The sequence below is a fragment of the Lagenorhynchus albirostris genome, chromosome 10 (genome assembly GCF_949774975.1).
Source record: "Lagenorhynchus albirostris chromosome 10, mLagAlb1.1, whole genome shotgun sequence".
NCBI lineage: Eukaryota > Metazoa > Chordata > Mammalia > Artiodactyla > Delphinidae > Lagenorhynchus > Lagenorhynchus albirostris.
Window position 1 is genome coordinate 33,246,345 of NC_083104.1, and position 26,972 is coordinate 33,273,316.

The window sequence follows — 26,972 nt, forward strand, 5'->3', positions numbered from 1 at the left end:
AACAATATTATAGTATCTATTAGATATTAACATAGAGAGATGACAGTGACATAGGTGCAAGCATTCATTCATTCAAATATTTTTGAGGGCCTGATGCTCTCTCAACAGCAAGTTAGAGAATACTTTCTAATTTTAATTTGATGGATTATTTTAGTGAAAATAGCAAAATTCTGCTTATTTATTCCTTTTTTAAAATTTATTTTATTTGAGGTGTAACTTATAATGTTAATGTTAATTTCTGCCATATATCAAAGTTACTCAGCTATACATATATATACATTTTTTTTTGTATTCTTTTCCATTAGACTTTATTACAGGACACTGAATATTGTTCCCTGTGCTGTACAGAAGGGCCTTTTTGTTTATCCATTCTCTATATAATAGTTTGCATCTGCTAATCCCAAACTCCAAATCCATTCCTCTCCACCCTCCCTCCCCCTTGGCAACCACAAGTCTGTTCTCTATGTTTATGAGTCTGTTTCTGTTTCATAGATAAGTTCATTTGTGTCATATTTTAGATTCCACTTGTAAGTGATATCATATGGTATTTGTCTTTCTCTTTCTGATTTCACTTAGTATGATAATCTCTAGGTCCATCCATGTTGCCATAAATGGCATAGTTTCATTCTTGTTTATGGCTGAGTACTATTCCATTACACACGCACGCACACACACACACACACACACACACACACACACAACAACCACATCTTCTTTATCCATTCATCTGTCAATGGACATTTTGGTAGCTTCCATATCTTGGCTATTGTAAACAGTGCTGTAGTGAACATTGGGGTGCATGTATGTTTTGGAATTATGGTTTTCTCCAGATATATGCCCAGGAGTGGGATTGCTGGATCATATGGCAACTCTATTTTTATTTTTTTGAGGAACCTCCGTATTGTTGTCCATAGTGGCTGCACCAATTTGCATTCCCACCATCAGTGTAGGAGGGTTCCCTTTTCTCCACACCCTCTCCAGCATTTGTTACTTTTTTTTTTTTTTTTTTGCGGTACGCGGGCCTCTCACTGTCGTGGCCTCTCCCGTTGCAGAGCACAGGCTCCGGACGCGCAGGCTCAGCGGCCATGGCTCACGGGCCTAGCCGCTCCACGGCATGCGGAATCCTCCTGGACCGGGGCACGAACCCATGTCCCCTGCATCGGCAGGCGGACTCTCAACCACTGCGCCACCAGGGAAGCCCCTGTAGACTTTTTAATGATGACCATTCTGACTGGTGTGCGATGGTACCTCATTGTAGTTTTGATTTGCATTTCTCTAATAATTAGTGATGTTGAGCATCTTCTCACGTGCCTGTTAGCCATCTGTATGTCTTCTTTGGAAGGCATTCATTCTTAATATGGTAGCCATTGTTGATCTTAATACCTGTTGGAATTTTTAAATTTAGTCCAAATTTGTTAATGATGGCTGAATTTTGAAAAGTGACATGACTTGCTTTCTGAAACTGGTCAATTTAAGGCAAACATTGAAAACTGACCCTATCACTGTGCTCTCCAACTAAGCTCTATCCACCCCCCCGATCCCGTAACTGCTTTTTAAAAGAAAAACTGAGTCTTGGATATATTTTTAATGGTGTTTCCTTTCAGAAATAGTTCACTCCAAAACAACCTTCTTTTCCCAAACATGGAGTAGGTCAGTCTCTGGCATAGCCTTGGAATGCCTGAGTTGCCTAGTGGGTGGGAGTTTGGGAAGTGTGTGTCAATGACACCTTCCCCTGAGGCAGTATTGCCAGAGGGCTTTGCAGTCTGTACCCCCAGGAGCTCTGCCTTCTTAAATTAGAGACAATTGAGATCTGTACTGAGTTTAGCACCATTTATGCAGTGTGAATTTACTCTTGTAGGTGGTAAGAGGACTGTTAAGTCACTTACAGATTTTATTCTTGGAAATGTCAAGTTTATTAGTAGCAAAACTCCCCATGGTCATTCCTTCTAGTGAGCTTCTGTGGGTGCATTTACTCTTCTCCAAGGTATCTCACATTTTTAAATTTCCTGACTTCTCTATCTGCCTCCCTGTCTCTCCTCCTACTCTGTAAATTGCTGTTTCTGACTTGTGCTTCAGGCAGACTTGTGGCTTCCCTGAGGGCCACCTGAGAGAGATTGTGTAGTAGGTGAGGTGCTGATCACCTGTTCCTAGGCCCCCCTACTCCTTATCTCTATCCTACCTCTGGCAGAGCAATTTTTCCTTCCCTTTTTAACTTTCAAGTATGCTTTTACTAGAAGGAACACTTCCAATGATAGAAATACATTTGAGAACCATAGCAGTACTGCAAAGGAGTTTGAACACTGTGTATATACCTCTTGATGTTCACGTGTACAGAGACAAGATGGTAATTTTTATCACCTTACTCTGCACTGATCTAATTGGCCCAAATCCTAAGCAGTGCCGTTCAAAACCCAGCTTTTCTTTTCTAATCACTGGTGTCCTAAGTAAGACAGTATTTGAAGGGATGGTTGGAGAATACTGGTGATCAGCCTCCATCACAGAGTCTGAACTTCAGCTTCTCGTTTTTCTTAGCTACTCATTCTTAATTCAGGAAAGCTTTCAGGGATGCATGGATTTTGAATTTGTTTTTTTGTTTTTGAATTGAAAAAACATGCAGTATCCCAGGAGGTAAGGTCTAATATGTTCAAACTGCTCCAAGAACTATGTGGGAGTTTTTTAACAGTGCAAATGATGTTTGTAATAATAATCAATTTTATTCATCACTGGTACTTGCAGGGGAAATATTTAGCAATTAGCTCTGTATAAGTGTGTATTTCAAAGTAATAAAAATATTTCTTTATAAAGATGTTCTCTAATTAAACCACCTCACTAATATTACTGACTTCTCCATCACATTCTGTTACTGAGCACTGATCTTATTTCCTAAGCAACTAGAAAATGTGCTTGCCCTGGGTTAGCATGAGCTTTGGAACTACTATATTCTTTTTCAATGAGGAAGCAAAAGGTCATTCTTAACATCTTTATAGTAACCAAAAGACAATCTCCTAAAAGTAGATTAGTGAGTAGACTTAGTTCATAGTTTCATATGTATGCATTACTGTATCCTGTAAAAATGAGAACTATCAGACAGTGATTATCCAATCCAAATAACGACTAAGAAGATGGTTATTCTATCTCACCTTTTACCCCCTTAATAAGTGCCACCAGGAATATTAAAATCACTGCTTCAGTTGGTTCTGTAAATATTTATAAGGAGCCAAAGTGTTCTGAATATTTTTATTAGCAGGATTTCTAATAGATTTTTTGGCTTAATCAACAATTCTCTTGAACTTCATTTTCTTGGAGTGGGAGGGAGTAGGGGAGTATATAATTTTATGAGGACTAGAAATAAGGGTTTCTCGTTGAGCGTGACTTCCACCTGGTTATTAATGGTTTCCTCTGGACATGTTTGCTGCTTATCACCTAGTTTTCGTCTCATTCATAACTTTGCAAGAGCAGTGATTCTCAGTACGCTTCTTTTGGGAGTCAGGGCTCAGTAACAGTCGCTGACTCAGCAGTGCTGGGGAGAGGACCCCAAGTGATTCTGCTCTGTGGCTCTCCTTTTCTGGAATCACTGCTTCTGAGCTCTCTGTACTGCCCTCCTGCCTGCTCATGTGTTGGATTAGATTTATGGCAGCTGCTGTCGACATGGTTGCCTAAATCTGTGGAATGTTTTGCTAAACACTACTGGTGAAATAGTCCACATTAAGTCTGTAACTCCCTCCAACACACACACGTTTTTTTAACCTGTCCTCTGTCTTTAGTCTTTTACTCACTTGATCACTTTATGATTTTGCACTTTGACATTCTATAGATTCATTAAGATCTTTTATTCCGGGCTTTATTTAACATGGTGATTAGCCAAAGTGTTATTCTGTTTGAGCTAAGTGATGACAGTGTATTTGATTGGAGCCTTGTAATTATTATTTTAAAATCAAAGTAATAGATTATGATCTCAAAATAGGAATGTGATCCAAAAGAATAATAGTAATTAGAAAAGCAACCACTTAGAAGAAAGTAAATGCCCCATCACAGACCACAGGGGCCTCTGTGCGCTGAGTCCCACCTACCTTTGCAGTCCCCTTTCCTACCTCACTTCTCCCCCAACCCCGCCCCTTCCTGCCCACGCTCCCACCCCACCCCATCCCCGCCTTGCCTGGACTAGCCTCACGTCAACCTTCCAGTTTGTAGAAGTAACTGTGTTCTTTCCTGCCTTGGGAATTGCACCTGCTGTTCTCTCTACCTGAGGAACTCCTCCACTAGTGTCTCCTTGGCTGGATCCTTCGAGTCTCACCCATAGTCTCGTCTCCTTAGGGAGGTTTCCCTGGCCACAGTGACTGCAGTCATTCCCACACCCCACTGCCTGTCCACACATAATGCACATCATCATCTCTCACAGCATCCTATTTATTTCCTTCAACATTAGGAATCCTAAGTTGTGTCTCCTTGGTACTTGTCTGTCTCCCCCACTGGACTCCAAGCTCCATGAGGAAGATGAAGACTTTACCTTTCTCATTCACCACTGCAGCCTCACTGCCATTCTGGCACCTGGCATTGAGTGAGTGCTCAAGACGTGCTTGTGGTTGAATGAATGGAACATTCTCAGGTCCTAAATTTTTCTGAACCCATAGCAAAATATTCTATACTTAGTATTTCTATTATGATAACTCATTATCTTCCACTGGTTGAATTTAACCAGACTGTGCTGACTTTTCTCAGGCATATGAAGGATCAGAATAAGAAGGTGGCCAACCTCAAGCACAATCAACAGTTGGAAAAAAAGAAGAATGCCCAGTTACTGGAAGAAGTCCGCAGGCGAGAGGATAGCATGGCTGACAACTCTCAGCATTTGCAGGTGAGCCCAGCCTTCTCCTCTTAACCCTTAAATAATTGGAGATTGACTCCCTCCAGCATATACTCCTTGCTGTGGGAAAATATGCATGGAAATGGTGGACTTGCCTTTGCTCTGAGTCCAGCACTAACAGTGTACTCCCAGGGAGCCCAATAGGTCTTTCCGAGTTCAAAGCATCATTTTCAAAATAGTGCCCAAGAAAGGCTGGCTACAGTGGAGACTACTAATGCTACACACAGTCTCTTGGTTCCTGTACCTCACCTTAAAAGGCAAGGGCTGCAGTTATAGATTTGGCAAGAAGCTTCAAACAGAAATGTCTTCCTTTTAGAATTATATTGAACTTGTTTTGGTGTCAGAAGGGAAATGTATGAGTATTATCACAGAAAGTGTTTGGAAGAGGATGCATTAAACTGACTTCAGACAGTTGACAGAACTGGTTTTGTTTTGTTCAAAACTCCAAGGCTGTGATCATTATTCTGTCTTTTCTGTGGAATATAGTTATCTCTGAATGGATGGCCTATCTCGGAAACCAACCGGCTGATGGAAAACACCAATTTTTCCTCATTAACCATCCCTGTTTTTGGCAAAAGAGCTCTCCCCATGTGTTCAATAAAACATTCAAGCTAAAACAGGGCATTTGCTTTGAAGTCCCTTTATGTATTCCAGTGTGCCTTTAAACAGAACAGTTCAAGTTCGAGTTGGCCAGAGTTCATGTTAAATTCTGCTTATTAATTAGTTTCTTTCTCTAGTTATATATTAGGTTTCCTCCTTGGAGATAGAAGAAGTTAGATAATTTCAATATGTACTCATAATTCATTTTTTAATTGACCAAAAGAGAAATAAATAATTATTCCAGAGTAGGAAATCCAAGGAAATGTCTTGCACAGAACATGGCCCAAGGTGCTTACTTAGTCAGTATTAGTTTCTTTTTTCTCTGTGTCCTGGAGGTGCCTTAATGGTGTCAGTGAAGCCCCTTTACATCGATGCCTGATTTGGATAGCATGATAGGAGCATCAGGTCCTTTTTTCACTCCTGGGATCATCTTAAGATGGACTGGTAGTTTATTTGAATCCATGACTTCCTCAATGTTTTTGACACCCAGGGTTCTGGTTGTTAATTCTCCCATGAATCTTATGAGATGTTATATTAGAGCCTACAAACTGAGATAATAATAACTAAAATTTGCAGAATTTTGTTGCCTTGTCAGACATGTATTCTTATTTATTCCTCACCAATAATGCTGGCAATTTTACATAAGGTAATACTAGAGTCTCAGAAAAGTTATGAAGTGGCATCCTAGTAAGGGGTGGACATAGATCTGACTTCAGGTCTTCCTGCCTTCAAGAAACTAATGTAGAGGAACAATAACAGTAGTGGGTACCATTTATTGAATTTTCAGTGTGCTGTGTACTGTGCTATGTACTTTATAGCACCTATTAAATTCTTAATGTCAACTGGGTTAGTTGGGAGTCTTATTTCCAAGTGACAGGAACACAACAACTTGAACTAAGCAAAAAAAAAAAAAAAAAAAAAAAGTTGGGGGGAATCTGTTGGCTTAATAAACTGAAAAGGCCAGGAGAGGAATTCAGGTCTGACTACAGGCAGATATTCAAGCAATGGCATCAGGAATCTGTCTTCATTCTACTCACAGGCATGCTTTGCTCTTTGTTGCCTTGAGTCTCAGGAAGGCTGTCCACAGTGATGCCAACTATGGCCACCAGCAGCCAGCCTACATTCTATAAGTGCAGCCACCACAGGGGGAGGAGAAAGGATCTTTCTGAGTCATTCTAGCAAAAATTCAAAGGCCGATAGAATAAATAAATTGGCCAGGCCAGGATCAAGTTATATGATTACCTGGAACCTAGGGGGAAAGGGTTAACCTCACCCAAATCTGCTGGGCTGAGATTGAGGACAGGTGATCTCCCACAAGAAAGAGAGGAGTTCTGTTCAGAACAGGTGCTAGGCAGGTAAAATCACAGAGATCCACTCTAAGCATAATAAGGGGTATATTCACTACCATTTGATATATGAGAAGAAGAAGGCCATTAGAGGTTAAGTAACTTGCCCAAAATTATTTAGCTAGTAAGTGGCAAAGTCAGGACTGAAATCCAGATCTGACTGTCTTCAAATAGTGAGAGTTCTGGAAAGTTAAGAGAGGAAGGTAAGAAAACTGTGGAGTGGCAGAGAGACTTCATGGGATAGATGGGATTGGAGGTGAGTAAGTTTGACATGGAAGGAACAGAGCAGTGGAGAAGGCTCACCGGCCAGGAGAACTATCAGAGAAAGTACAGAGGCTGCAGAGAGCAAGGTACAGTCAGAGCACAAAACATAATAGACCAACTGGTCATGGTGGCAGTGAAGTTAAGTGTTGTTGTTACCTTTCTTAGCTGACTCTGGAGCTAGAGCGCCTGGGATTCAAGCTTTAAAATTTACTAGCTGAGTGTCCTTGAGCAGGTTACTTAACTTCCCTAAGCCTCAATTTCCTCATCTGTAAAATGAGAATAATAATTGAATCTACTCCAGAGTTATGGTGAGGATTAAAGAGTCAATGCATATAAAGAATTTAGAACTGTACTTGGCATAAGCTGTGGTCAAAATAAGTGTTAATGATGAACTGTTATTATAGTAACAAGGAAAAGATAAAAGAAACATTTTTTAGAATATTTATTACATGCATGGGTATTTATATAGTTCTACTCTGATATGCACTGAGCATCAAAGTTTTTGTTTTTTCTATACATAGTAATTTTTTCTTTTCTAAGGACACATCTAGTTATGGAAATTAATGTCTTGTTTTGGCCCATGAACTTTTGTATAGCAGTATTTTCATAAGGGGCCTTGATAACTACCTCATAGGCATATTCATAAAAGATAGCATGGTCTGGAATTGCTTAGTTGCATTCCTGACCACCCCAAATAAAGGATAGCATTTGAAATGCAATAAAAAGTAATCACGATTAATTTTGATGAAAATGTCTCTGGTTAAGGTTAATCGAGAGTGAAACTCCCACTTTCCTGGATTGTTAAGCAGATGTACTCAGATGCAGTAATTACTGCCTTCTGAAGACAGAACTTTCCTTTCTGGGGGCACGTGATTTTTCAGTATTGCTGTTGTTTTAAGTACTTCCTGTTTATAAGTTAGCCTATTAATCCCTTTAAGTATCAGTCAACTGGGATCTGGTTTGGTTGGTTGGTTGGTTGACTGGTTGGTAGATGTGGGATTGGCACTTACTAAATGTGATTGATTCTACACCAGCATTTTGTAATGGTTGGACACCCTGACTTCATGATTTCAACCAACCAAATAGGTATTACATCCAGAAAAATCTCAGGTAAAGTACTGCCTGCAATAATAATAGCTGTTCACTTAGGCTCCAAAGAGAGATCAAAGAGATTCATCCAGTTGGTATGAAAATTGGAGACAAATTTGAATGTAGATAGAGTGACCATGTTATTTATTGTCCAAACCAGGATGCAGGCAAAAACTGGGCCATTTCATTCAAACCTAGAAATATAGTAATGCTAAGAAACGTTTCACAAGCTCACCCATCTTTAGTTCCTAAGTTTATAGTTTTATGTCAGGAATTGCAAACTCAAATGCCTTCAGCATCCAAGCTGTTCATATAAGTAAGAAACAGGTTTGCATGTAAGAAAATTTATGACGTCTGGTTCTTTCAGCTTGTATTTTTTTTTTTTTGGTAGAGATGTATCAGTTAGCAATTGCCATAATAATGCTGTGTAGCAAATCACCCCCAAACTCATTGACTTTAAAGCATTAGTAGTTATTCTCACAGATTTTTAGGTGGACAGAGTAGCTCAGTTGCTCCAGGGTGGCCTAGTGTGGGCACGTCTGCTTCTCACTCAGGTCTGTGGGTGGCCAGGGCAGCTCTGTTCCACATGTGTTTAGTCCAAGACTCAGGCTGGAGGGGCATCAGCAACCCAAGGGAAACTCTTCTGATGACAGTAGCAGAGGCACAAGACAGTAAGCAAAAACATGCTAGGCCTCATAAGGCCTAGTCTTTAACATTATGATTTTTCACCCCACTTCAAGACACATGTATAAGCTAATAGTCAAGGATTGGGGAAGTGTACTCTGTCCATGAAGAGAACGTTGTAAAGAAGTAGATACAAGGAAGGGTGAAGAATTGAGACCAGTCACTCAATCTGTTAAAAGAGATAAGGTTTGGAGAAACATTTCTCTATTATAGGAAAAACGATAACATAAATATAATGAAAAATTACAGCTGCAGTGGCCTTAGTTTATGAATGTAATTGAGAGTGAAGGAGACTGAGGGAACTCAAGAGCCCATGCCTCATCGAAAGGAGTTGGGACCACTAAGCTTTGGCTGGATGTTGCCACAAAGGTGGGCCTAGGGTTGAGGGACCTTCTGTCTGTCATAAAATGTGAATTTTTATGTGAAATCCATGGAGTTGAGAAAATTGGTTCAATTTTTTAAAGCACTCTATGGGTCCAGTGAAGCACGTGCTGGTGAAATGACCATTGGTTTGCAGCCTCTGTTGCACAACCTCATGCTCTGATCCCACTGGTTTCACGTGGTATAAATAAAGAGACTAAGAGTGCACCCTAGCTAGATCAGCTTGACCCATCAAAGACAGACGGCAGTTCAGCGTGTTTGTGTGAGGTTTTTTTTTTGTCAGAAAATACCTTGAGTAGCTTGAGTTATTGTGCCCCAGAGGAATACCCACGATCTATAGGAATAGAGAGTGTTCTTAATTTAAGTTCTAAAAAAATTTTTTTTGAGAATTGGCAAAGAGAGCAGGAAGGGAAAGATAAAGACCCATGGCGCTGAACTGTCCAGTGTTCCAATAGTGGCCCTTATTATTTTTAGCTCAGGACCTTGAGTAAGGCAGAGAATCTCTCTGACCCTCACTTTTTTCATCTGTAAGTGGGGATTACACTCTCTACGTCCATGGGTGGGTTAAATAAGATAAGGTTTATGAAAGAACCTAGCATAGTACCTGATGTGTGTGGCATTCAGTTATTAGAGCTTTCTCCCAGAGAGACTGATAATGAGCTTTTAAACATAGAAGACAGTGACCATTGGGAGTATCACCCAACAAATACTTTGCAATTATTTTACACTGATGAGTAATACAGATATAGAGCACACACCAGTAAATGAAAGTTTCCAATAAAGCATTAAAAAACCATTTGGGGCAATAGGAGGAAAAATTAAAACATTTTTCAAGTTTGTGTTGAATTGTGTGTGAAAGTAAGATGTGAAAGATCATGATTTTCTTGTATAATTCTTTAGAACTGTTTCCCAGGACACAGATTATAGAGCATAATATTTATGACTGGCCTTGGGGCTTTGGGCTTCTGTGTGTCCCACTAGAGCCCACATGAACATTTTTCAACAAGGTGTTTTGCCGAAGATTCACCCTAAATCGTCATTACCAGAATGGGGTGCATTCCCCACCCGCCGACCTCTAGCTATTTCTTGCTGAGTAAATATGCCAATTTGAAGTCCCAGTGGACATCTTTGTAGATTTTGGCTGCATTTTTCCCTGTGCAGCTTTTATCGAGTTAATGAACTAACATTCTAAGAAATACATGCGCCAATATTTTATGCTTCTTTTCTGTTGTATGTCTGCAGAATTCTCTTCAATTTATTGCTTGAAAACTAAAGTCTGTTCTTGTATGCTTCCGTTTCCAAATTATAGGTTCCCAGGGAACTGTAAAGTTTCTTCTCTGCCAGTGGTTAAACGCAAATGTGATCAGTTTAAAAAGCAAATGAATGTTCCCATTTGTTCTTGTCCTTTTAGTAAAGTTCTAAAAAATAAAAAAAAACCTAGAAAGACAATTTTATTTTTCAATTTGTGTAGCTCTGTGCATCCATATCTTTTTTCCAATGGGACTTCCTTTGCTTTGCTCCTCCAATTAGAGTTGGAATGGGCTAACAGAGGGAGTGTAACAAACAACATAAACCTCAGAAATGCGTAGATTTCAGCAAAACATATAGTTCTTTATGAAGTTCCCAAGCTTTGCTAAGTTTTTTCTTCACAGAGGGACACGTATGTTTTAAGCAGCCGTTTTTAAGCCTCATATCTATGTATGTTCATCTCTCTAAGTCACTGAGTTAAGTTCAATTCCCTAAGCTTAAAATTGTTACCGTAACTGTGATCTATGTTCATGTGTTATGGTACACTTCTAACTACTGCCATTGGAAGAAACCTGACCAGCAGAGTTAAGAGATTCATCATTGTCAAAATATGATTATTTAGTTCCTAGTTTTCCGTGGCTGTTCTGTTGGCATGGTGTAGAGTGATTTAGGAAGGCTCCATTTCAGCCGTCTTGTTCAACATATGGAAAGATGAGAAAAGTCATCCTAACATAGGTTTAAAAGAAAAATCCACATTTGTTCGAATTTTCATTAGAACTTAATATGATTTTTTTTAATACTCCGAGGTGTTTTATTTCTTTTGTCTTGTGATTTTCTACCTTGATGGGTAGAGATTGGGAAGTTCCATTAAATTATGGATAAATTCCATCGTGTTGTTGACATGTGGACTGAGCTTCATCCAACATTTCTAAATCTGTTCATGGTTTCAGACGATGAGAAATACTCAAGTATTTGCAGGTCTGCGGAGGACACAGAACATTGGCGAGGGGGACTGCCGGTTAGTACAGAAGTGCTTTCTTTTCTTGGGGATTTATTTTGACATTTGTTTTTCTTTCACACTATAATCCCCCACGAGCCAAAAAATGACTTTTGTTGTAGCAGGTCCCTGTAGGCATTCTCAGAAAATCTTATTTGACAATCAGTTTCTAGTAGCCTTGAGTTGAAGTCAGTTACTCTTTGTAGTAACTCATAGACTGTCAGGGGTGACAAGGCATCCTGTGCAATGTATTTGGGAGCTAACCATTTGTTACAAATGCTCCAAGAAGCCAAGTGAAATCATGTAAATAAAACTGTTGTATGTGGAGTTTTTCTTCTTTCCTCCCAATAAAGTATTACTTGTTTTTCCAGACGTGCAGTAACTTGCATATTTCTTCTGAGAAATGTCTTCTGCTTTTTCCTGAGGATTTGTGACCTAATCCTCCACTTCATATAGCCCCTCTGTACAAACACAATATATTTCTGTGGAAAAGAGAGGTTTACCCTTAATCAAGTGTTGCCTAATCTACCTACTAAATTACCCCCTGGAGACAGAGTGGAGTTCATTATTCTTTGCTGCAGGGTTTTCATGTTTCGCTCCATTTGTGCCTCTTCGGCAGTTCTCAGCAAAGTGGATGTTTGTTAAAGACAGAAGATCCTGCAGAATGAAATGTAACATATTTGTCAGATGAAATCACTGTTAAAATGGGAGTAGCGTCTTGAATGGTCTGGAATAACAAAGCTTGAGGGGATGGGGGCTGGAAAAAGAAATCTTGCTAGAATGATCTGATAATCTTCTTCATTTAGGTGGAGGTTCCTTAGGAGGATGAGACTTTTTAAAATATTATCCCATTTTTGTGCCTTTGGTCCCAGAAATACAAATTGATAAGGGGAAGGCAGCCTGCATCCTAGTATGATCTCCAGTGAGAATTAGACGCAGACATAGATGTGCCAAAGGAAGGGTGTGCTTCAGCTCTAGGGAGAGGGGGGCTTGCTTTGTAGAGTCTGCTTTTCCTCTGTTTAACTTTGACCTCTGGGTTTATTTTGAGGTGAGGTTTGGGCTGTAAACTGGAGACATCATTTTTATATGTTTATTAAAATCACTGCTGGTGATCAAGTTAGCCAATAATAACAATAATGCAGCTCAGCTAGAGCCCTGTGTGCTTCTCAAAGTGCTTTCATGGGGTGATAGTCCTTTCCCAGTTGCAAGTTTGTGAACCAGAAATCATGCTTTAAAAGAATTTTTTTTTTTTTCCAGAAGACAGCATTTTTTTTTTAAAATTTATTTATTTATTTATTTTTGGCTGCATTGGGTCTTCGTTTCTGTGTGAGGGCTTTCTCCAGTTGCGGTGAGCGGGGGCCACTCTTCATCGCGGTGCGCGGGCCTCTCACTATCGCGGCCTCTCTTGTTGCGGAGCACAGGCTCCAGACGCACAGGCTCAGTAATTGTGGCTCACGGGCCCAGTTGCTCCGCGGCATGTGGGATCCTCCCAGACCAGGGCCCGAACCTGTGTCCCCTGCATTGGCAGGCAGACTCTCAACCACTGCGCCACCAGGGAAGCCCAAGAGAAGTAAGATTTTTAAGGTGTGTACTTGGGAGTATGCTTTTCTTCTATTCTGCTTGAATCCATTACCATGTGCAGTATAATTTTCAAAGTAGACACAATGAAGGCATTACTGAAGAACCTACACTTTGAAGGCAAGGGGACTGGAAGAAGAAAAAAGTTCGGATAGCACACCTTACTATTTTTTCAAAGGTAGAATTTACATAATAACTCGCGCACGTGGGATTCTGGGATTCGGTAATCCCTAGGGGCAGTCGTGTTCAGCATACATCAAAAAAGCCAGTCCAGTTAAACCAACTCTTCCTGGCCAGGGTAATTATGGCAGGTTTACCCTGAGATATGGCTACCAGGGGTTAGTCATGGGAGCACCTACAGATCACAGTGCATGTCACCCTGGCATCAATAACCTCTTTCTGATAGATGTTGGTATTTCAGACCATCGCTGGCCAACGTGGAGACCTGGGCATGGTTAATTTAAAAAAATGTTAACTTTGACTTATGGCTTGTCCAAAGCATTGCTAAAGCTGTATATTCAAACACTCCAGATTATGGAAATGACAATCAATGACATGGGCAATGATTTAGATGGAAATCTTGCAAAAAGAAAATACAACTCTAAAATCTTGTTCCTATTCACTTAATAGTCTCTCCTGTAATACGTGTTCGGGAAGTTGGTGATCTGGATTTATGACATTTTTAATTTCTTCTCTGGTATTACACTCTCCCTCACTTCTTATTTATGTTGCCTGAAAAAAACCCTGCAAGGTTAAGCCATCATAAGTTTTTCTTACTAGAAAGGACCATAGACTTTGTTTAATACAAGCCCCTTGTTTTGCTGATGAGGAAAGTAGGGCCCAGCAAAGGCAAACGACCTGCCCAAGATCCCAGAAGGAGTTATTGGCCAAAGGGAGACCAGATCCCAGGCCTTCTGCATTCTTGTCCAATGCTGTTTGTGCAAACCTCTGGTTCCATAAGATAAATCTGCCTTTAGTAGGATTTGAACTATTAACCCAAAGGTCCAAAGATCAGTCCTGTGCTCCCTCAGTGCTGGATTTTAGATTGACTGTCTAAGACAACATAAAATTACCCCTCACAATAAACTGAGCTTTATGCATATTTTATAAACAAGATATTCTGTCTTCTCCTGTTCTCTCTTATGTTTTTAAAATAGAGTAAATAAAGAAGTGGCAAATTGGCAGTGAAGAAAATTGCTCTGAGAACTGTCTATGAAGCTTAGGATACTTTAGATGATAAATAAAAATTGGTTTAAGCTTTTCTATCTTTGCCACTTTTTCTCATTCACAGAGTCTGGTCACCCATAAAGAGACTCAGGAAGTCTCTTATCATGGAAGGCAAGTATGGATTGCTTAGAGAATTCAGCAGTAATAACGGTAGTTGCTACTTTTTACTGAGCAATGAACTAGGCCAAGGATAATGTCTTTGGTTGAGTTCCTTGGGAAGTTTAGAATCTGAGATTAATATGCAGGGGGTTGGTTGGGAGTGCTCTCAGGAAGGGAGGGAAGCAGGATTGGGCACGGGAAGAAACTGAACTGTAATGTAGTTGCAGCAAAGGCCTCAGCAGTTCCTATCAGTTCCTCTGGAGTTGGGGTAGCCTTCTGGGTGGAGTTGAGCCCAGTTGAGATGAGAGGCCTGGGCCTTTGTAACCCCTCGTCAACAATCAATGGATGCACACAACCCCTGGGGAGGGCAAGGCAGCTCTCAGGGAGGGCATGTCCCTGGCAGCTGGGGAGCGAGTGCCTCAGTCCTGAAGAGGAATCTGGGCAGCGCACCACTGCATCTACAGCAAGTATCCAGTATGTATGTTGCACTCTCCCCTTTGACACCCACAACAGACAAACACATCTGATCTCAGGATTCTTGCTCACCCAGCTTTCATAATTTTCGCAATACAAGCAGCTGTTAAAAACCAAGCCTAGTTGGCCAAATTGCTCTGTATACACATTGACTTGTTTGAACTTCCACACAAACAAATCAGATTGCTACCATCTTTTAACCATTTTTACAGGTGAGAAGATTGAGACTTGGTGATGTTAAACAAGAGAAAGAGCTGGCATTTTTCCTCAGGTCTCAACTACAGTAACTATAGCAGCAGTGAAAATAATGGTCAGGCTACTCCAAAAACAGGTAGAAAAGTTAGATGACATAACCTTGGGTAAGGAGGCTTCACATGGATTTTATAGAGTACTGGTTAAACTTCTTTTAATTAATGGGATAGACTTAAATTCTTCTTAAAAGCATCTAAAGCTCTGCCTTCATGTTGCCTCAGTTCAGCAAGCAGTCCCACTGATGTTTTTTGAGGACTTTTGTGTGCCAGGTGCTGTGCTACCTGCTGGGCATTTAACAATCAGTATGATAACATTCTTTTACCCTTGAATATCTCAAGATCTTTTCTTCTGACTAAAGGTGTTTTTCCCAGGCATCTTATTTGCAGCAGCTTCTGTAAGTAAAGTAGAGAGTGTGTTCCTGGGCTGTTGCTTGTTCTGGGATGGAAGGTTTGAAAGAGGTAACAATGAGGATGTTTCTGTAGCTGCAGACTTGGTGAGCCACAGCAGAAGCTCCAGAAGGCCTTATGTAGCACAGCTCTGCAGTGGGGCTTCTAGTGTCTGAGAGCGAGAGAAGAAAGTACCAAGGGAGTTGAGGATCTGGATTCTATTCTAGGCTCGGTCTATAATTAGCTGTGTGACTTTGAGCAAGGGATTTTTGTTCTCTCCGAGTCTGCTTTTTTGTCTACAAAACAAGAGGCTTATATTGGGATAAGGGCCCTTTCAACTCTGAAATCCTGGGGTCCTGGGACTAACTGAAGGATGCATACATGTGATGAATTAAAAGTGCCATCTGAGAGGGTAGTTCAAGGTCCCACTGTCAATGCTGCTGCCCACACAGAACGTTCGTGTCAGTGGTAGGGATGTCTTCGAGTTGGGAATCCAGGAAAATGGGGGAAATTCGTCTCCTTCAGTACCAGCCCTGTAGTATAATACGTGGTTTTAAATATAATTTTTTCGAAGAACTCATTCTGTTTTCCATCTGAATTGCAAGGACTGCCATTTTTTGAAGACTTTTGTAGGGTGCACTAAGATATTGTTTTCTTTCTTTAGAGTAGTCGGTTATAATAATACATCCACCAATTGTTACTTTTTTGATATAAGATAAAGATTAGCACTGTGACACTCTGGACACAAGATAAACAATGCAGGAACTCCTCAGAATTGACCTACTTGGGTTACAGACTTATTTCTCAAGGGCAGGAGCTATGTGGCTTTTAAATGTAATTATTTGTGAAGTAGACTATTATTTTAATAAGCCACTATGTCAGTAGAGGCTATTTCCCCCCCTCAACTGTGTGGGTCATACTGAGCTGTGGGAAAATAGAAAGAGAATAATTTGACAAAAACCTGGTTGATATTATCTAGGTTTACATTTCCCAAACACATTATTGAAAGTGAAGTTCTATGAGATACTATTAGAAAAAAGTGTTCAGTTTGTCAAATGCCTTTGGAAAATAATAGGTACTATCTCCTTCACTTGCAGAGTCACCGTGCATATTAGCATATTAAAGACAGTGAGAAGTGCTGTGATCAAGAAAACTGTTTAATGTTCTTTAAAATTTCTCCAAATCATTTGACGAAAGAAATCCCCCCCACCCCCGCCCCTGAACATCTATTAACATTGCAAAGAATTAGTATTTTATGAAACTTGGGCAAATGCTGATATAGGCAGTTTACAATGCTGATAGCTGAATTTTGCAGTCAGCTCTTTGATTGCAGGTTGAGGTTGAACAAACTCTATAATGATGCTTTATTAAGCATTATATTATGTTTGCTGAATAAAAAATCACCTGGGCATCTTAAAATGGCTTTACACCTGCTACTTGATTAAAAAATAGTTCTGTTAGAAAGATTGGCCAAGAAAGTTCGACTTCTGATATAGTTTTAAAATATTGCACCTCATTAAAAACGTTGATGTGAAGCAAACTTGAAAAATGTTTATGACAGGCATAGTAGTATTTCCTTCTCTCACCCTGTGACTCTGGGATCTGCCCTGACTTCTGATTATAAGCTCACATTATGCTATGCCCCAAATCCAAATTTGACAAAGAATATTTTGGAGGAAGAGATGGAAATTATTCCAGCCTTAAAATATAAAATTGAATTTTTAAGGTATCCATTGTTAATTTTCCCTTGGATGCAGTTTTGCCCTCTTCCTACTAAAGCAGTTCATTGGCGGTGTGGACTATAGTGCTTTAGGTTCCTGTCATGCTGTCAAAATCAATTATACGGGTTGAAAATGAAGCACAGAGCGTCCCTGTGTCATTAGTTGCAGGCTTGTTTCTGTTTTGGTTGTACATTTTTGGCTGTGAAAGGATCCTTATGAGAAACTAGAAAATGCAAATTTAAAAATGTTAACGGTTAAACAATATAACATTGAATGTATGTCTCCTGGATGCCTGAGTCTGATCGTAAATGGGCCTATAATCTCTGAATGAACTGTACCTCTCTTAACCTGGCTTAATGAGGGCTTTACCCTTTTACTCATCTTACAAAATTATTTACCCCCATACCCTAAATGGGGAATTAAGGCCGTACGAGACTGTGGCTTCGTTCACCTGATTAAAGTTTCACCTCACAGGAATCACCACCGTCCAATGTTTGAGACCAGGGTTGTAGTTAAAATTGCATCTTTAGGGACTGTGATGTCTGGGTGATATATTACAAGAGGAGGGAGAACCTCTTTTCAGTTTTAACAGATTCTATAATGTTTTTAATTCTTAAAGCTTTTAAACATAAAAATAAGGTCATTTCTCTATATTTTAAATGCTGATGAAATGAAAGTTTCATTCATTCCACAGCCATTTGTGTCAGGCTCTGTACTAAACTTTTGGGTTTCTGAGACTAGGTTCTTGCTTCTTCGTCACCCTATGTAATGGACAGATATAACCATGATGACATAATCATAATGTATGATGTACTAGGAGATGGGGGAATACAACCCAAAGAGATTTTTTTTGTAGTTTAGACTAGGCAACAGTGCAAGTACAGCAGATGAACATTCTAAGCAAAAGCAGCCTGAATTTGTTCACCTAAGGCAGCTCCTGCAGCTTTGTTGGGGTTTCCTGCAAATGTCCCCAGGATGAGGGCTGGGCCCCCTCCCTATTTCTGATGAGTACTTCCAACATTTATGAATCTGAAAATATTATCATATATACCCAAATATAAGCCACCCTGATTACAAAGCCACCTACTCTTTCTCAAAGAGACGTTTCAGAAAAAAATTTTTCAAGTTTGAATATATAAACTTATAGGGGTATGGATAAAATCGTCAAGATGTCTACTTATGATGTTTATTTTGTTAATTTAGTTACATCCAAAATCATTTATTACTTTTTGCCACTCTTGTATTTAATAGCATACTCACTCACTCTCCACAAGCATCCTCTGAGAGTCAGTGACATCCCTGGAGGGACTTTTCCATCAGCAGATACAGTCTTCCCAGTCTAGTTGCCTTCACCTCTGAGTGGTTTGACCCTTTTATCTCCTTATCATGCAGATTGCTTTTTTTAAGATGTGTTGTTACCACACTGGTTAAGGTCATGGACTTCTGGGTTGACTCCCGGTGTTGCCGTTTGCTAGCTGTGTGATATATGGCAAGTTAAGTTTCTGGATCTCAGGTGATGACAGTACCCACCTCCTAGTACTGTGGTCATTTAGAGAACAGCACACAGCACAGAGTAGGTGTTTGCTGGTGCCCTGATGACGCTGATGAGGATGATGTCATATTGTTGTTCAACACTTAACGCTTTCGAGGGCTCCCTGGAGACCTTACCAGAGTCTGCAGTGCCCTGTGCCATTGGCCCTGGCTTTCTCTGGGAACCCCTCTCCTCCCACTGGCTCCTTCTCTGACTACTCTAGCACACCAATCTCAAGCCTGCCCCGCCCTTAGGTCTTAGAACCTGTGGTTCCCTTGACTAGAACATTCTTTCTTCAGATATGTGTGTGACTTACTTCTTTACTACTTACAGGTCTCTGCTCAAATGTTATCTCCCCAGAGAGCCTTTCTCTGAATGCTCTTTCTAATTCATTGTTCTCGTCATTCTTTATGTCCCAGCCTTACTTTATGTTTCTTCCTCATGCATATCACAGCCTAAATATAATAATGTACAGTTATTTGTGAACCTGTTTCCTAGCTGTCTTTCCTGTGACCACATGGGACTTGGTCCATCTCCCTCACTAGAATATAGGAGTCTCTTATGTTTCCAGACCCATGTTGACCCATGGTAGACATTCAATAAGCATTTTTGACTAACTGAATAAGTGAATTATTGTAAGTAAGCAGAATGGATGAAAAGATCCCGTGGCATTTCTGTGGATTGTGAGTGGCTGCCTGGCACAGAGTAGAGAAGGACTGGGGAGTTGCGTCCAGGAGGAAAGAGAAGAGTGCTAATGCTGGTCAGCAGCGGGTGCTGGGGGCTTGGGGGAGAGCAGGGGGTGGGTGTTCTGAATGAAATGCAGTGGCGACCTCTTTGGAAGTGAGGACCTGTGTCTTATTCAACTGGGTCGTTTCAGTGCCATTAAGTAGTAAGATCATCATAATGTATTAATTATTAATAAACGTGGGATGAATGAACGGCTGAATAATCAGATAGGCTAACCATAAATAGAGGGTGCACCATTTAGGTTTTGTCCTGAAGTTTGTTGGAATAGGATTTTCCTGCAAGAAGCATTCTTGTTGGCATTTGAACATGTGCATCTTTAGAGATCAGTCCTGGTTATTCTTCCTTTCTCGTATAAGCTGCAGGGGGCATCATCTTCATTGGAAGCTGCTTGGAGTGGCTGTCAGTGCAGGGAAAGCAGCTTCATGAGGGGGGCAGTGGTAACATAATTCCCACCCTGCTCTCAGAGCGACTGCCTGTGTGGCAGGCACCCTGTATGCACACGTTTGGGAAACAGAGTCTGCAGACTGGAAACATCTGGAGAAAGGTGGAAAAATGAGTGGCAGATCCTTACAGCAGGTTTTTCTTCGTATTTTAGTTCTCCAACAAAGCCATACTTTTGTGAGTGTTTAGGTTTTTGACCCATTAACCGTTGTATGAGCAAAGAATTTTCTCATTAGCAAAGAGTTTGTTCTTTGTTTAATTGACCGATGGGTAGAGTCACTGAGTCATTTACAACCGTGCAGTGGGCACCTGCTGTGTGCTGGGCACTGTGCAGGAAGCGCCGAGCCTGGGTAAGCACGGTAACTACATCACTACCACCATCTTAAACAGTCTAGTTTTTGACACTCTCATTTTCAAATGAATGTTTCCCTGCTCAGTTATCACCCAGTGGAACTTGTGTACATTTCTCAGCATGGCAGCTGTTACTCAAAAGCTTTCTGGAATTCCTCTGGCCACCTTAGGAGCCACACAAGAGACCGGTACTCTTTTGTAATCACAACTCATTCTTTTCTAAAACCAGAGTTTCGTCTTTTGATCCGTAGCCTTATCCCCTAGATTTGGTTCTAAAGGGCTTTGTAAAGTTATGCTGCTGGTATGATACTTTGTCGCAAAAATGTGCCAGACTCTGGGGACGGTTCCAAAGGCAGGTTTCCCAAAATGTCTTAGAGAAAAAAGCCTGCCTCTCTGGAATAACTAACAGCCTCCAAGGCAACTACTTGGAATAAGGATGATGTGCATAGAAATGGGAACATTAGGGCATATTTTGTAACCTCGTCTTATTTCTTTCAGACCACATTATTCTGTTTCGAAATCATGCAAGCTGCTTTTTAGGCATCATATAAGTAATACACTGATTGGGTTTCCAACTTTTCAAATGACCGCTTCTGTACTATGAAAGGTTCAAAGTCATTTACAACCACACAGAAGCTTTGTTGCCAGAATTATGTTGACACCGAGGACGACATTGACTCCTTGGAGGCTTCAGTTATCCAGAAAATTCCCTGATTTCTTCCCAGTTTTCTTTCTTTATCTAGATCTGGGTTTTGTTCCTTTCCCACGGGGAGGCTGCATATCATTGGTTGTCACTTTTCGTTCTTTAATCTAGGGATGCATAGGCCTGGAATCCATTCCCTCTTCTGACACTCTACAGCTGTGTGATGTTGAGGTTTTTTTAATCTTGCTCTGCCTCAGTGTTATCATCTTTAAAATGGGGATAAGAAGACTAGCTACCTCACAGGTTTGTGTGAACCCATGACATCTGAACGTAAAGACATTACCACAATTGTTTGTGCTTGGGATGTGCTCAGGAATGGCAGACACGATTACTTTTGCCGTCATCATCATTATCGTAGTTAGCATTGAGCAAATATTGTGTCATTTTCTGATACGATTGGTGGAAGCCATTTGTTAATTTTAGGTTTTTTGTTAAACTCTCAATTCCTTGGGTTATACTGTTTTAAAGATTTGTATGTTCTGGTAGTTTAGCATTGATTAGGAGAAACATCTAAGATTTATGTTTTTGTATACTTTTTCCCAGCATCGTAAATTTTAAAAACTTTTCTTAATGTTTGGCAGCGAGCCATACCCTCATTGTTGTAGCACACGTGCACATATGGTATATATGCATGTATAAAGATATAGACACACGTATGTATGTCCATTCCCAGACTGTCTTATTTTCTTGCCTTGAAACATCATAGCCTCCTTAATTTTGCTTGCTGGCGTTAGATGACTATATTTTCCACCTCTAAATTAAAACCCCAAAGACTCTGACGCGTAGGCACCAAAGTGGTAGCCTTTAAAAAGCCACTGACTTCACACAGACAGATACTTGAGACAGAAAGCCCTTTCTTTCTTGTGCTCACTTGGTGTTTGGCTTCACTTGGTCCAGTGAAGTGAACCCTGGGTAGGCTGAGCTAAATATGGCCCTGCGTACCCACGCACAGGAGGCAGGGAAGGGGTTCCTGTAAATTGAGAGGCTGGACACCATCTCCAGGCTGGAGGCCACAGGAGCCAGGAGACTGAGGAGGAAATGGCACGGCTCCTGTGGCCAGGAGGTTTGCCTGCAGTGGGTTTGGGCCACAGAGCGCCCTCCAAAAAGACTTTGACGGCTACTTGGTTCATTTGATTAATGCTATAGAGCGTGGGAGGTAGGCAGGACCCCTGAAGAGTATTTATAATGCCCTGCACATACAGGCTGCAGAGGCAGCCACAAACCAAGCTAAACATACATTTTAGCTATAAAATAAATTTTAGTAACGCTCTGTATACTCCCCCATTGGACTAAGTGCGTGTAGCTATGATTATTCTTTCTTCTCACATCTGAAGGATTTTCTTTGCCATCTTTATTGTTGCTTAAAGTTTGCAGTTAAAACTTGACCTAACGCAACCCATGTAACAGCTGAGAAATTCAGACTCTTTTCCTTGGCTTTATCTTTGCATGGAGGGCAGGTTTTCTCCTTTCCAAGCCTGAAGGTTGGTGCTTGTAATCAGGCACCGTTATTTTCTTTTTATTTCATAGTAATTAACAAGAGCATTTTTTGCTGGCCAGCCCCATGTATTAATTGCTTGCTTTTTCATGGCTTCTTGTCGAAAGGAATGCATATCTCAAGACAGATTGTCTCATTCTAGCTGAGGATTTATTGAAAAGAATTCCAGGATGGCTCGGCCGTCAGGATGGTCTGTTACTTTCAGAAGATTTTACCATAATTGTGAGCAAGAAATGAGGAATTGGATAGTTGTTTTTCTGAGTGCTAAATGGGTTGGGAGTATGTTTTAAGGGGTACTAGCAGGGGGAAGAAGGCTAATTGTGGAATGAGGAGTGTATCACTTTTAAGCTAAAACCTGAAGGAGGAGCAGGTGTGCAGAGTTGGGGGAAGAGCATTGGAAGTAGAGGAAACCATTTGCAAAGGTCTCCAGGGGTGAGAATGGACTTGACTTGTTAGAGGAATAACAATACACACACTGTAGAATTATTAAGATAAATAATATCTATCTTTTAGAGTTGTTGTAAAGATTAAATTTGATGAAGTACATTAAATACTTAGTCTCAGGCACACAATAACAATAGGTGTCATAAAAGTAGCATCTTTATTGCCTTCATCTGCTTTAAAGTCCTTCTCTGTACATAGTAATTATTAAAAATGCTCTAACAGACATAAAAGGAAAGGGGTATTATATTTTTAGTGACTACTCAGGGCTTTTTTTTCTTTAAGTTGTCCATCATTCAAAGTTTTCTTGGGTCTGGCTTTCCTTTGACATACTCTCTGTCTTTAAACTGATCTGTTCTGATTCATGAATGGGGACACAAGCAAGTAGAAGTTTGATGTGAAATATTTATTGCAGTGATGAGAATTTGCTGAAACATGGGAAGAGATTTGTACTTTTTTTTTGTTTATAGAAATCTAGTTGGTCATCATTCCTTAGCTAAGTTGTACAGTCAAAGAGGATGTGAGCTTTAAAAAAAAAAGAAAAAAAATATTGTTAAGTATAATGCAAATACATAAAACAGCAAAAAACACATGTACAGCTAGTGAATTTATAAGGGAAACACCTTTGAATTTACCACTTGTGAAAGAACCTCAGACTTTCTAGTTATTCCAGAAGTCTTCCAAGATCACGCTCAAACCAACTTATTCCCTTCTTCCCCAAATAACCACTCTCTTGACTTCTGTGGTAATCACTGCCTTACTTTCCTTCATACGTTTTCTTAGCCAGTTGTGTCTCCCTACATATTATATACTAGCTTTGTCCACTATTTTGTCTATTTGAAAGCAAACTCTAAAAACTTCTACATTGGAGGACCTGGAATGAAATAAAAGTGGCCATGTAGGGAAGACCAAAAGTCAACAGGAAAAAAATAAATACGCAAAACTTGAACTCAACCAGGGTTAATAGCAAGAGGAAGACTCTGGGAGAAATTGAGGAGGGCGGGAAGGCACCTGGGATGGGCATGGCTGGCTCAGAGCCCCTTCCCAGGAGAATCCCTTCTGCAAAGCGAGGAAGACTCGCCTTGGAGGCTTGGAGACTGCACAGCAGGAGGCAGCCCCCAGCAGGGAGTTTTAGGGTGAGATGTCTATCTATACTAGGCTGGTGCTAGTCCTTTGAAAGAGCCACAGCCTGAGGAACTTTCAGGACCTGAGGCTCAGGGGAGGGAGATCACCAATCAGTGCATAGAAGTAATGAGAGAAAGTTAAGAGTGGGAGTCTCCCTCTGTTGGCTGAGGAGGAAGGACACTGGATAAGGAAATGGGGAGGAAACCAGAGGCTCGACTCTTCACTACAGGAACAAAGGGATGGTGGAACTCCCTGGGGTGGGTCATTCCCTATGGATCTTTAAGAAGAGAAAGGAATTGAATTGAGACAAGGCTTAGTTCTGAGAAGTTACTTTGAGATGTCTTACCTTTTTAACTTCTCTAGTATGTGCCATTTTAAAAAACCAAGTTCATCCTCTCTATAGCTTTTAACATAAAATTTGAAACAAATTTAAATGGGATTTTTGTTTCCTTTTAGAAGAACCAGGAAGCTCAGGGAAACAGTTTAGGAACATGGCCCTTCAGGGCCTGGTGAGAGAGAAACCAGCTGGGAAAGCCTCTGATGAGGCAAGTTCCCAAATGATCTGACAACAAAGAAAGGATGGATAGGTGTCCAACTTGGAACTGAGTTGTCCTCCATTCCCAGAGGGCATATCAAAGGATCTGGATCTTACTCTGATACTGCTAGTAACTAATTACAGAAAATAAATAAATTAATTAATTAATTAAAGGGGGTTGGGAAGTTCCCTGAAAATATTTATTGAACTTCTTCAGTGCTAGGTACTGCATTAAGCATTGGGTATACAGAAATCAACAAGATCACAAGATCCCCATCCTCATAGAACTGCCTTCCAGGCATGAAGATCGACATTAAACCGGAAATTAATGATAAGCTTGCTGAGTGCTGTGGAGGAGAGGTTTAGTGCTACGTGGGAGGGCTAACCGTGGGCACCTAGCTGGAGGATCTGGCTGGAAAGGCCCCTGGTGATCTTGTTCAGCCTTTTCATTTTCAGTTGTAGAGATGGAAGGTGAGGGAGTAGAGGGGGATGCTTTATTCAGAGCTGTGTGCTTAGCTAGCGATAGAGCCAGGATTCAAACCTGAACCTCGCTTGTGTTCAACTGTTCCATAGTCAACGGAACACAAGTATGTTTCACTGTGAAACTGGAAGATCAGGAGTCTCTATTTCTGAGAGTAACTTATTTCAGTCCCTATCAAATTACATAAAATCCTTGTGTGACCTCCAGCTTGTAGACCTTTTGCTCTTATAATTTTTATAAAATGTTCCATTAGGACAGCAGTTGGAATGTAGAAGCCAGAATCCTGGTGCTGGGTTTGAATTTAGACACAGCCTATAGTCCTTGAATTACCCTCAGGGAACAGATTTTGCTAAGCCTCTGGACCTTTCCCTGCTCATTTTCATTTTTTCTACCCTACATGCCTTTTTGAATTTAGTTACTCAAGACTTGTGGTACTTGAAGTGTCCAGCAATTCCATGTCATGTCCATAATTTGACATCTGCTTAATGATGTGTATACTATTTAAGACAGCTTGAAAATATTTTAAAAGTTATAAGAATAACAGTAATTTATAAACCTAAACAGTAAATGGGTGCCCACACACTCAAATCTTTTTTCTAGGCAGGTAATTTGAAGTATACACTTAGTAAAATTTCTTCCAATTGTTTAAAAAGGCTCTGTCTAATGAAATACTACAGGACGGAAAGTGTTCATCTGAGGCATGGTGTGGTTGTAAAACACCCAGACACACATGTGATATACACTTTACAGCTTTGTGTATTTTGCAGGCAAAACATTGAAACATGGTAGAAATACTACCATGTATAGTGAAACTGGCTTTAAGAGTAGCATTGCATAGCCGTTCATCTCTGCTGGCCTTTTATTTATACGTGTGTAATTATAATTTCCAGTACTTGTTACCAGGATATTTCCAAACTTGGTTTTGTCTTTACATCTTTCCTTCTTGGGAACTTTTTCCAGATTGCCTATTTTCTGGGAGAATGATTCTCTCTGTAGTTGGAAACATCACGTTAGGGTGTGATGTGGTCTGGCCTTACAGGGATACAGCCTGGCCAGAAATCTGAGAGTCACCCTTAGTCCCTTTCTATCCCTCATGTCCCCCTGCCCTCAATGTAATTGCTCACCAGGTCGCTCTTATTTTAGCCTCTAGATGTTTCTTAAATCTACACCCTCCTCTCCATCCCCTCTATCCCCCACCTTTGTTCTGATCTTCTTTTGCTTGCCCTACCCAACAGCTTCCTGACTGGCTCCTCTGCCTCCAGCCTGATTGTTTTGACACTCTCTGCATTTCCTCATCACCGCCATACCTAATACCTTCAACATCTCTGCCGTCATACAGAATAAATTGTGCTCTTTATTGGGACATTTAAGGCCTTCCATCGGCTTGCCCTGGCCTAACCCTCAGCCTCACTTTGCACTGGAACCTGCCTCCAGCTTTAGGGCCTGCTAATAACATTGAACAGATCCACTCCCTACACACATTTACTCTGCTGTTTCTCTCCCCTGGGCCTTTGTTACTGTGTTTCTTCATGTTTAGAATGCCCCAGCTCCCACTTGCCTTCCCCAACTAACTCCTGCTTATTCTCACATCCGTAGCTTATGTGTCAACTTCCACAAGAAGCTATATGTAGTTCTTGCAGACTGGCGTAGGTCTGACCTTTGTGCTTCTATAATTCCACTCTCAAATCACAGTTTTTCTCCCTATCTCCTCCTCTGCATTCCTGTCTCTCCCACCAAGTACCTTTATCTCTTTCAGTCCCACCTTGTTTTGAAGGCGGATCATCAAAACTTTGTAGGATGAAGGATTATTTTTCCCTTTATTAGATGTTATCTTTTATTAGTCTGAATGCAGATTACCTGGAATGTGTACCCTTGCTTATCCGTGTATGGAGCTAGCATTTGGATTCCCACT

At 40.6% G+C, this 26,972-nt stretch overlaps 1 protein-coding gene across 1 annotated transcript in view; it reads left to right on the forward strand.

Annotated features, from left to right (window-relative positions):
* ERC2 (ELKS/RAB6-interacting/CAST family member 2) overlaps positions 1-26,972 on the forward strand; it is a 610,694-nt gene that overhangs the window by 480,791 nt on the left and 102,931 nt on the right. Inside the window, exon 11 of the mRNA XM_060164014.1 lies at positions 4,720-4,855. Coding sequence (XP_060019997.1) covers positions 4,720-4,855 — 136 coding nt within the window. The remainder of the gene's footprint in view (positions 1-4,719; positions 4,856-26,972) is intronic.